The following is a 12,405-nucleotide window of genomic DNA, read 5'->3' as shown; positions in this document are numbered from 1 at the left end:
AAAAACCAAGTGTTTTTAAGCTAGCTAAACTTTTAAGTGTTAACAATACAAAGGAACTCAATAATTTAGGAAAATATTTATCTAGCGCTTCCAAAATGAGAGCGCAGCATTGTAATAATACTACAGCACATTTGTATATAATTTTATATGTATTATAATTTGTATTCCGATGAGTTGTAAAGCTCAAGGATAATAAATTGAATTGAATTGAATTGATTTCGGTAAAATAAAGTTCCAGGTGCAGACCCCCCCCCCCCCCCCCCCCACCCCACCCCTAAAAAAACCAAAAAAAACTTTTACTCCATGTTTATTTATTTTCATCGATATCATTGTTAACAGATTAATACAAATTTTTATCAAAATATGTATTAATGATAAAATAAAACAATAGACTAAAAAGTTCACCCAGCCGGAAATATTTAGATTTTCTATTCATCTTTTAGAATTCTTCTACCTTTGTTTTGGTAAAGATGGCGCTGAATTTGTTTTGGTCGATCTTCATTTTCGGTTTACTTTTATGCTTTTCAGTAGATTCAGAACCTCTTATTAAAGATTGCACGAATGATAAAAGCTGTGAGTATGCTACATAAGCTTAAAATTTCTCTCGACTAACCGTCCATTTTAGATATGCAAAAAAACTTCCTGTTGGTCATTTTTGTGTAACGTTACACAGGTTGGGATCAATCTCCCAAAAGGGATATAATAGCCCGTTTGGGATATAACAGCCCAAATGGGATATAAATTTAAAGTGCAAAAAATAAAAATTTTAGATGTTGAAATTTTTTATATGAATCCGCATTAGAATAGATGAAATACAACAACTTTTGGTAAACAACTTTTTCTGTAGCTGTACTTTTATGGAGATTGATCCCTCGGTATATCCAAAACTTCTTGGGGATCAATCTTACAAGCTTTAGACATATAGAACAACTTCTTAACCAAAAGTTGTTGCATGATTCACATTAATGCGGATTTATATCAAAAACTTTAAAATAAAAAAAAAAATAATTTTTCGCACTTCAAATCTATATCCCATTTGGGCTATTATATCCCGAACGGGCTATTATATCCCATTTGGGAGATTGGTCCCAACCTGTTACAGGTGGCAGGGGATAGTTTTTTTGGTCGAGAAAATGTAAGGCAGATAGTGCTCAGATATGTGATTTGATTTTTCAGTGGATTTTTAAATTTGCTAAAATTGGTTTGCATGCAGGGGACACATGGTCCCGACTCTTAAGAATTTTTAAACATTTCAGAATAAAATAAGTACAACTTACATATATAGCACTCTATAGATGGTAGGGGACAGTTTTTTTTTTAATTCAATTCATGCCAAGGGATGCATGTCTTCGGAACTCTGTAACTAGAATTTCCTAAGTTCCTATTCAGCACAAATACCTTTAATTCACTCTTTATAAGGCCAATCACCAATTTCTGAAGAAAATTACTAGTCAAAACCTGTAAAATTCTCTACAAACTGGTTTTTATGAGATTTTGACCCTTTCATATTTTGCTAATTTTTCAGCTTTTTAGACCTCCCCCAGTTAATTCCCTGCAGAGGGTTGACCTTCCGTACCGGGTGCATGTTGCACTATCATATGTCAGAAACTTACCGGTGTATAGTTTACAATGTCCCATCCACCTACTTTTCCTGTTATTTTACCTCCCGTCTGTAACTTGCAATTTCACTGTGTAAAGTCAACACAACAGCATTTTACTTCTGATTCTCATGTACCTAACATAAGGGGCCTACATATTGCATATCAATTTCAACAAGAGACACCCCTCTAACTAATGATAATCATTAAAAATCATTTCATGAATTTTAGCAACACTCATAAGCCTTCAAGTACAGCAACTCTCAATTTTACAAAAATATTGACCAGGTACTTTATCCGAAACTGTCCCTTGCTACCTTTAACATACACTAACATTCTCTGAAAAGTCATCTTGTCTTAAAATTAGAAAGCTTACGCTATTCTGAGAAAAAGTACACCACATTTTGCCAATTCCATTGAGGTTTAAGAAAAATGAATGTGCACGCAGAGTACATGTTCAAAGATAATATTTTTTCTAAGACATTTTCGGAAATAAAATGTAAATGTTATCATGAACGATGTGGAGGGTTTAGCAACAACGTAAAACTGGAAATTTTCAACGTCAAACATTGTGCCGCCTGACAAAACTTGGTGTCACTAATTATTTATTTTCTCGAGAAAAAAATAAAGTACAAATTTGAACTTTTCAGCATTGTTTGCCAAAGGGTCATTGAAGAAAACATAGAAGTCTAATGAAATTGCAGTGAACAAATTATAAATTAGGTGTCCTGTCTACATTATTTTGGGACAACCCTCGTATGGCCATTTAAGTGAACCCACCATTTCCACTTTCCTCTATTTTTTTTTTTTAAGGTGTTGAGCTAATGCTCGGCAGCCTTCTAGCGATCGTCTGGATTGGCAATCATCCAAAAATTCATGCTCTTCACCGCCTTTTAAATGCGCTTTAGAAATAAGTTCCTTAAAGAATTAAACGTATTACAAGATTTTTTTCCATTTATTCAACTAAATTGTGTACAAAAAAACCCAACTTTGCCTACCTGGTGATTGACAACTCATTGCATAAGAATAAATTTGTTTAATCAAGAAATGGCGGATGAATACAATCAGGCCTAAGTGTAAAGATTCACTAACTATTATTTTAGTTTATCGCTTACATTTTAATTAGAGACCGTGCCCGATAGAAATAACATTTTAGATCTAAACTTATTTGTTATCGGGCACGGTCTCCAAAAATAAATGTAAGCGATAAACGTATCTAGTAAACGTTGCAAAAAATAAACTCGATAATGGAGTTGGTTTGGTCGAGCAATTTAGATAGCACGTGTTGTGGATTTGTTTGTAAACAACCATACCATAGGAAATCTTGTTTCAAATGGGAATTGAAATAAATAAATGTATGTTTTATTATTATAATTAGGGACACACTGTTACTGAATATAGGAATTCCCCTATTTTAAACATAATTAATGCGGTAAATATGAATTTTTCATTATATACCATTTCCTTAAATGATGTTTTAGTGATATAACGAGGTAAGATCGATTATTTACACTGACATTCACGTTATCTAGCCCATCAAAACTCCAAGCGTACATCCCATAAAATCACGCGAGAACTGTCATTGCTGCTGAAAAAGACGACTGGTTAACATGCTGATGTGTTTTATCTGGTTTTGATTTATATACGGTTAATTTGTTTAACCTGAATTAAAAAATCATTTTATCTAAAGGAAGTCAAATATAATATCGATCTTTTCAGACGAAGTCAGCCGCATTAAAAAATTAATTTTGCACCGTGATTACGGAGATCCTGTGGAATTGTAGCCCTCTCCAGTAAACAATCAGATATAAAAAAATCGGAGAGGGCTACATTATTGCAGCTAAAGAAGGTTCAGTGTTTGATGTAGCTTTATATCCCATTTATAAACAATTGTTAAGGATCTTTTTGAGAACTGCAATACTCAACATGTGATATGACTATAAAATCATCCTGTTAGAAAAGAGACTAATGATGATAAACATAAGAATATCCAGGGGGGGTGGATTTTATTTATACAGGATCTACATGTATTATTGTACATTGTCCAGATTGTTTGTATTATGACTCCATTAAGCTGATTTTATCATACATATTGTTCCTCAGGTGAGGGATGTGGCCCATGGGCCTCTTGTTTGACATATTGTATGGCTGCAAATTCATAAATTTAATGATTTAATTGATAAAAACTGTTTTAAAGTATTTATTCTCATCTCAGTAGTTAACATAAGCCTATTAATTGTCATCAGGATAAGAAATACCTACTTTCTTAGCCAATTTACTCTAGTGGTGGTCATTCTACACATTTAAGAGGGAGTTACTCCCCTTGAATATTTTTGCTTATAAATCATGTTATGACATCTATAGCCAAGAAAATCATCCATAATCACAAAATGTATTACTTATAGTACAAAATCCACTCAAAATTACACTTAAAGGAGAAATATGGAAATGCAATGTAGTCTTGAAGGTGGCAGGGGACAGTTTTTTTTTAATACAATTTAATTCATTGTAGCCAAGTGATACATGTCTTCGGGACTCTGTAACTAGAATTTTCTCAGTTCCCATTCAGCACAAATACCTTAAATTCACTCTTTGTAATGCCAATCACCAATTTCTAAAGAAAATTACTAGTCAAAACCTGTAAAATTCTCTACATACTGGTTTTTATGAGATTTTGACCCTTTCATATTTTGCTGATTTTTCAGCTTTTTAGACCTCCCCCAGCTAATTCCCTGCAGAGGGTTGACCTTCCGTACCGGATGCATGTTGCACTATCATATGTCAGAAACTTACCAGTGTATAGTTTACAATGTCCCATCCACCTACTTTTCCTGTTATTTTACCTCCCGTCTGTAACTTGCAATATCACTGTGTAAAGTCAACACAACAGTCATAGCCACAGGTTTCGCATTTTACTTCTGATTCTCATGTACCTAACATAAGGGGCCTACATATTGCATATCAATTTCAACAATCGAGACACCACTCTAACTAATGATAATCATTTAAAATCATTTCATGAATTTTAGCAACACTCATAAGCCTTCAAGTACAGCAACTCTCAATTTTACAAAAATATTGACCGGGTACTTTATCCGAAACCTCCCTTGCTACCTATAGAATAGCCAGGGACGGTCTCAAAATTTTCTGAAAAATTGCCCTGTTTTCACTTTTTCACGGATCCAGCACCACGCTTGATCCAGTCCCGAGCAACTGCCATAAACTACCATAGGATTGGTAGCTAGCTTAATGTATACCCATGCAAATAATCACCAATTGATGGGGGGGGGGGGTCAATCACCTTCTTTTCGAGTGACATTTCTTGTTCTGAACCCACTCTCCTTTTCAAGCACAAAACCGAAAGTGAAAATTTAATTTGGTCAGTTTCACATTTTCATTCCATATCTGATGAAAAGTGCTACCATGCAGTATTAAAGTGTCATATATCAGTGAAATTGACATTAGCTCCTCTATCCACAAAATGAATGCAATAAATATTCTAGCAATTTATACACCTCAAATAACCAGCCAAACCTCAGGTTCTCCCTTTATTTCAATAATTCTTATGAATGAATTTAGTCTTTTTTGGGGATTTTTGTAGGTGTTGAACTAAGCAGAGACCACCCCACTGAACATGTTGATCCAGACCTTTATGATTATTGCTGTTGGAAAGTTTTCTGTTTCAGAGGTCTCTCCAAATCAATTATTTTTCTGTGGGTAAATCCTGTGGTATGTATAACCAAAATTTCTTTTCATGCATGTCATCAGTTTTTATGTATTTGAACTTTGATATTTTTTTAAAAATCAAAGTTTTACTTGGATAAAGAACAATAATTCAAGTTATGAATTCAATTTATATTTCAAAACATATAAAACTAGGAGCATGCATACCTGTTTTGATATTTCATCTCTGTATTACAAACATTTCAGTTAAAAGTGAAATTCAATAATACCCTACCTAGAAAGTTGATGACAGTACGGGGTGGTACTGTGATGGAGGTTGAAGATAAAAAAGACTCCTACAACCTGATGTACACTGTCCTCCACTGGCTCAGACTGGCCGCCCAGAGAGATGTGGAGGAAATTCCCTTTGCTGCCTTCAATCAAAGCTGTATAGGTGTACACTCTGACATTGGATTTAAAGCAGAACTTTTTATCAAAAGTATATGGTTCTTGTATTTTCTTTCATCTCAAAATTTTCTGTATTGCTCTTTGACAGTTGTTAAAATGATCTTTGAGGAGCATTTGTAATTGTTTTATTCTTTAATTCAAATTTATCACCTTAACTAATAGAGAGTAAATAGCAAGTAAATTAGAGTGAATAACAAGTGATTTTAATGCAGGTTGCTCAACACTTAACAAATTTAACACAAAAATGTGATGCACAGTGTGCAAAATATTATTTTCGATCCATATTTCGTTGTAATTGATGTAGTTTGCAAACAATAAGCTCAAAACTGTGATTGAATAGTGCTTTATTAAAATGATATTTCAGGTACAGTTACATGAACTTTAGTGCCAAATGATATGAAGTTATAAACACCATAAGTATATGTACTGTGGTTTCATTATTCAATATTTTGGATTAAGAAAATTCACAGTTTTTAGCTCACCGAGACGAAGTCAGGGGGAGCTTATGCTATACCCTCGGCGTCGGCGTCGGCGTCCGGACCTGGTTAAAGTTTTTGTTGCAGGTCCTGTATCTAAGCTATTACTTGTCCTATCTTCACCAAACTTGCATGGATGATGCATCTGGACCTACTTATTGACTTGAAAGACTTGGATGCTGAATCTGAGTCCTAAATTTCAGATGCTGGAGGAGGTTAAAGTTGTTGGAGCAGGTTAAAGTTTTTGTTGCAGGTGCCTTTTGATAGCAATATCTAAGTTACTGCAGGTCTGTACTTTACCAAACTTGCATGGATGGTGTGTCTTATGATACTGATGCACCAGACAGGCTTGAATGCTGAATCTGAGCCATAGGTTTCGGATGCTGGAGGAGGTTAAGGTTTTTAGAGCTGGATAAAGTTTTTGAAACAGGTGCCCTCTGATGATTATATCTTAGTTATTACTTGTCCTAACTTCACCAGACTTCCATGGATGGTGCGTCTTATGATACTGATGCACCTGACAGCCTTGAATGCTGAGTCTGAGCCATATGTCTCAGATGCTGGATATGGTGGAGCAGGTTAAGGTTTTAATTGCTAGTGCCCTCTGATGATGATATCTTAGTTATTACTGGTCTGAACTTCACCAAACTTGCATGGAGATGCGTCTCATGTATACTGATGCACCTGACAGGCTTGAATGCTGAATCTGAGCCAAGGTTTCGGATGCTGGATGAGGTTTGGTTTTTTTGGAACAGGTCACATGTTTTATAGATGATAGCTTGCATAGTTGATTTAACTAGATTTTAAATGAAATGCAGAGGTTGCTTCAGATGCAGAGCCTGATCTCCATTATCAAGGATGCTAAAGAAATCTCCTACCTCACTCAAACCTGCTCGATAGATAGATGTGTTTGTTGATAAATAATATAACATGATTCCTATGATATAGTATTGTATGGTATGAAACTATATTGTTTAATATGATACAATATAATATCATATGTAATATTATATAAAGTTATATGATACGATATGATATTGTATCAATTTTTTTGATATTCTATGTTATGATATTGTATCATGATATTGTTATGTATAGTATTGTATATTATGATACAATATTGTATAATATTATATTGTATTATTAATTTTTTATTTTATCACATGATACTATTACATAAGATATTGCAAAATATAATATTGTATCCTATGATACAATATTGTATATTCTGTAATATTGTATCATACAATATTGTATAATATGATATTAGTTTCTGTAATATAGAATTATATCACATGAAATTGTATAATATGATACTGTTATATTATATAATATCGTATCATACGATATTGTATAAAATGATATTGGTTTATAATATGATATATTATCACATCACATGAAATTGTATTGTATGATATTGTATAGTATATTATTGTATCATATGATACAATATTTATAATATAATATTGTATTATATAATATTTTACTTTATCACATAATATTGTATCATTTGATATGATACAATGTTGTATCAAATTATATTGTATCATATGATACAATATCATATTATGTATCAAAAATGATACAGTATCATACATTTTCATACTATATTATACAATATAATATCATATGTTTCAATGTTATGATGTATTATGTAATATGATATTGTAATATAATACTATATTGTTTTATTTATTATAATATTGTATTATGTTCAATAACGTATAACACAATACAATGTCATATCATACGTTACAATATCATATCTCATCATTGTTTATTGTGGTATTTAATTGATTTATATGATATATGTTGTAGATATGATAGGATGCAATATTTAATTTTATATTATTGTATTGATTAACATATGAACATATGATTATCATACAATTTTTTAACAGATGATATAGGATATTGTGTCAAAACAGAATCCATGAATATCCAACATAAAGTATGATTTTCATTTAATATGATAAAGGTGGTCTCATAAAGGTGAAGTCTCATAAGGGTGATGTCTCGTCTCGGTGAGCTTTGTAATCTGTGATTACCTATGTTTTAAGATTGCTTAAATTTGTAGACACTTGCATTATCACTATGATTTTTCAACAGGTATTCTCAATGAATAAGTTCCCTCATGAATTAACGAGTCCAATGAATTTGGTGCTTAACAAATTTTGAAGAAACCACAGAATGTATTAAAGAATATTTTTTAAATCAGTGCTGTTGATTTGATGAGTACATGTACTGTAAATGTTACTAAATGTATACTCTTAAGATATTCCAAGGTATTGTTATATATACGATTCCAAAACTACAGGTAGTTTTTCACATGTTGCTTTTCATTACAGATTTAGAACCATGGTATTTAGCCTATCTAGGATTTGGAATTGTCCTTTTTCTTTCTGCCGAAAGTTGGAGTCAGTAAGTCATAATCCACCAAAAAAAGAAAAAGAAAAAATGTGTTCAACTTTTTGTTTGCCTCTTTAACATCAGTCTTGTCAGCAGTGAAACATTGACTATTGTGTTTACTTGTTTTGTAGTAATGTGAAGCTCCATTATGGATGTGGTATGGGGCTGGGAGTGATGGCCTCAATACTGGTGTTATTATTTATGATGAATAGAATGTTTCCTCAGGTATGTCATTTCATTGAAACACATAATTTCATTAATTTGTATTTTGAGAATTCATACAAACTTGCAAATTGCCAAGTATCATTGCAATATTACCCAAATCTTTTAAACGAAATCTCTTTTTCTTGGAGATGTATTGTTTTTGGTTTCACAATATTCAAAATTTCATTCATATTTAACCTTATATTTTTGCTCTGGGAATGTACGAGTTAACCATGCAAGAGAAGACAAGACAGAGTATTATTCTTTATGAATATTATACATGTACTCTTTTTTTTTTCATTACAGAGCCTCAAGAAGTTAGGATATCTGTTAATGGCCATAGGATGTTCCACCTCCTTGTATTTATGGACCTACATTACAAACAATATATTTGATTCCTCTGCACACATCTTTGTAAAATACTGGCAGTGGATTCTCGGATATGTCGCTGTCTCTGCAGTCATCAGTTTTGCTGCCTGTTATCGTTACGGTCCAGTTACTGAACCCAGAACCCTAAATCTCATCAAGTGGTTTCTTCAGTTCATAGCTCTAGTATTTATCTTCTTTGGAACCCAGATCACTGAAGCATCAGTGGCCATCATTGTGGTGTTGATAACATTATACAATCTTCCTCCTGGGTTATTTAACAATAGATTTACTAGATATATTAGGTGAGTGTTTTGTTGGGTCACCCTATCTAGCTAGCATGCAACTTGAATCATACCAAACTTATTATGAATAGTAGCAAATTAAATTCATACACATGAAATATAAGTTTATAAATCAGATACATCACATGAAGAAATGTGACATCAGTTTTTGGAGCCATCTAAGAATTACAAGATAGATTGTTTGAAGTAGTTATAACAACCTTACAGATACATGTACTTTACTTATTGATTATGACTATGATTATGGTAAATTGCACTTTGTGTTAAACTAAGCTGCAAGTCTGTATCTCTAAAATTAGGGTTGGCATATGTCTCTGTTTTCATAGAGCTTCGGATCTGCATCTGTGTTAAACAATACATTTAATCATGTATTGATCTAATCAACATTCAGATTCAAGGAAAAGTGCTAGTAAAATATTTTTTTTAAAGATTTTGCATCAATTCTAAAATCCACCTATGTTTCTACGCACACATTCTCATCATTGCTGTTCATTAACATATTACATGTATAAAGTATGAGGTTTGGTCTTACAGGTATAAGATCTTCAAGCCAAAGATCCGGTTGCTGACAGAGGAGGAGTATCAGCAGCAGGGACTTGAGGAGACAAAGAAAGCCCTGGAGGAGCTGAGGAGCTTCTGTCAGAGCCCAGAGTGTAAGCCCTGGAAGACCATCAGTCGGCTTAAGAGCCCTAATAGGTCTGTTTAAACGACTATATACATATCGATACGAAAGACATTGCAAGTAAATGTACTGAAATTTTGTAAAGATGGTAAAGATTTGATATAAAGTTATTAAAGATTGTAAAAATTTGGTAGGAAATTATTTTTATTAAAGTTTTAATGAACTGTAGTTGGTTACTACCCGTAGTATATTTTCTTCCCAGAAGAATAAGTACTGGCATTAGTTTGCATTTTGTGTGCTGAACAAAACCTTTTACTTTCATTTTCAAGTTTATTTTCAAAGTAAAATTGTTGTGCTCTGTCAAAAGATCTCAAATCTTCTCTGCATGCCATTCATTACATCAACTTCATTTTCACAGGTTTGCTGACTTTGTGGAGGGAAATTCCTGGCATGTGACAGATGATGAACTGTTGGAGTATGACAGTGGATCAGATGTGTTTCCGCGGGGCGACGATGATGACAGTGATCAGGAAATACCAGTGCAAAGAGCCAGTGATCAGGAGATACCAGTGCAAAGAGCCAGTGATCAGGAAATACCAGTGCAAAGAGTCAATAATCCTCCCGACTCCACAGAAGGAGGTGAAATCATTGACTCAACGGACGAGGAAGATCCGGCACCAGAGGAAACTTCAGATCAAAGCATTGATGGGCCCCCATTGTCATGATAGAGTATTATCCAGCTGGGTGTGTGGTTGTGAACTCCTTGTGCCAGATATATATATCCATGAACATACTGTTGAATTTTGTTTGAAAATTGAAATTGTTGACTCCTGACAAAAAAGTATTTTCATGGTTTTCTTTTTTATTACGGTGTGTTTAAATGTGAATTGATTTGAATGGGAAGTTTAATTTTTAGCGTGGAAATTGGAAAGGTGTCTGAATGTTAATGTAAAGATGAAATTAAGGTGGAGAAAATGGTTTTTTTTTCATATATGTGTAAATGTGACATTCATGTATTTATAAGTGACGCGTCATTTCATCAGCATATCATTTTGTTGGTTTTTGGTTAACATGCTCTTATCATCTGTAATTACTATTACTTCATTACCATTCATCATAGGGTTATTCCAAAAATTCATTGCTTTGAAATACATGTAATTCATTAAAAGTTGTCTAAAAAGTTTAATAATTTGGATTTTCTCAAAAGAAGTTTCCTACTGCTTAATATATTTTCATGTTTTTATACCAAAATCTCCATCATATTATGTTGTAAGTACTCATAAATTATTTTTTCAAAACACTGCATTCATAAAATCTTCATGTAGAATTTTTTTATCCACACTGGCAATATCAAAAAGCAATTCTACATTTTAAATTTGTATTTTTATAAAATTGTTAGTTCTTTAGCATCAAATGTTTATATAACTTCAATTTGTCTTAATAATAAAATTGTAAGTGATAATTCCGTCTTAATTTTTAAATTGTAGTATTATTTTTGAAAGTAAAAAAATAAGAAGTGTATGTTTAGATTTTGACATTCTATACTTGTATTCGGCACACATAAACCTGTGTACCAATGTACAAGATTTCCTTTATTCTGAACAGACATAAAATTTAATGAAGAGGAAGTCCTTATATATAAATGTTTTTGATACTTTAAAACATGACTAATTTATATGTTTATCCTTCATTACCATTATTATGTGAAAAAGAAGTTAGTTAGAATGCTCAGAGAAAAAAATAAATTTGAGTAGATTTAGAACTTTTGTACACTGAGAATAGGTAGTAAAATTGTTTTTATACAAGTGCAATACTGGTAGTTAAATGTTTAAAAGTATTTTAGAGTACATATGTACTACTCACTAGGTACTTGGGAATCATATTAAGGAAACTGCAGTGTTCATTGTAACAATGGTACATGTGCATATTGCATATCTTGTACTGAACCAGAAATGCTCATAATGACTCATTTATCAGTAATTTTGTGAATGGGATAAACAAAGTTATGTACATGCACATGAACATTATTTTATTATAACTATTAAACTGTATTTGGCTGTAAACTTATGTACTTTGCTTGGAATTTTTTGATTAAAAATTTTACCCAAATCATACAATTTGTTTGTTGTTGAATATTTCAATTAAATAATATATAAATGTTTAATATACACATGTACATGGCACAGTGTTAGTATACCACTACTTGTTCTTGCTGTACATTTGCTATATAGAATCATAACTCATTTCATGTTCTTATTCACCAGTTCAACCGAACATAAATTATTTATAAAATA

The 12,405-nt window shown here is 32.4% G+C and overlaps 1 protein-coding gene across 2 annotated transcripts; it reads left to right on the top strand.

Moving 5' to 3' along the window:
• Window positions 1-447: 447 nt before the first annotated feature.
• LOC105346473 (nuclear envelope integral membrane protein 1) lies at window positions 448-12,214 on the top strand. Of its 2 annotated transcripts, XM_066085466.1 has the most exons (9): window positions 448-573; window positions 5,200-5,327; window positions 5,529-5,760; window positions 8,554-8,626; window positions 8,746-8,839; window positions 9,125-9,489; window positions 10,024-10,185; window positions 10,530-10,693; window positions 10,724-12,214. In XM_066085466.1, exons 1-9 carry the CDS (start codon window positions 471-473, stop codon window positions 10,834-10,836), a joined length of 1,434 nt encoding a protein of 477 aa, XP_065941538.1. In that variant the 5' UTR covers window positions 448-470; the 3' UTR covers window positions 10,837-12,214. The 2 variants fall into 2 exon arrangements, with proteins under 2 accessions (XP_065941538.1, XP_011453378.3); XM_011455076.4 differs by having other exon boundaries at window positions 10,530-12,214.
• Window positions 12,215-12,405: the final 191 nt, after the last annotated feature.

This window comes from Magallana gigas, chromosome 5, assembly GCF_963853765.1.
Source record: "Magallana gigas chromosome 5, xbMagGiga1.1, whole genome shotgun sequence".
In the NCBI taxonomy this organism is placed as follows: Eukaryota; Metazoa; Mollusca; class Bivalvia; order Ostreida; family Ostreidae; genus Magallana; species Magallana gigas.
This window is presented reverse-complemented; position numbering and strand designations above follow the sequence as displayed.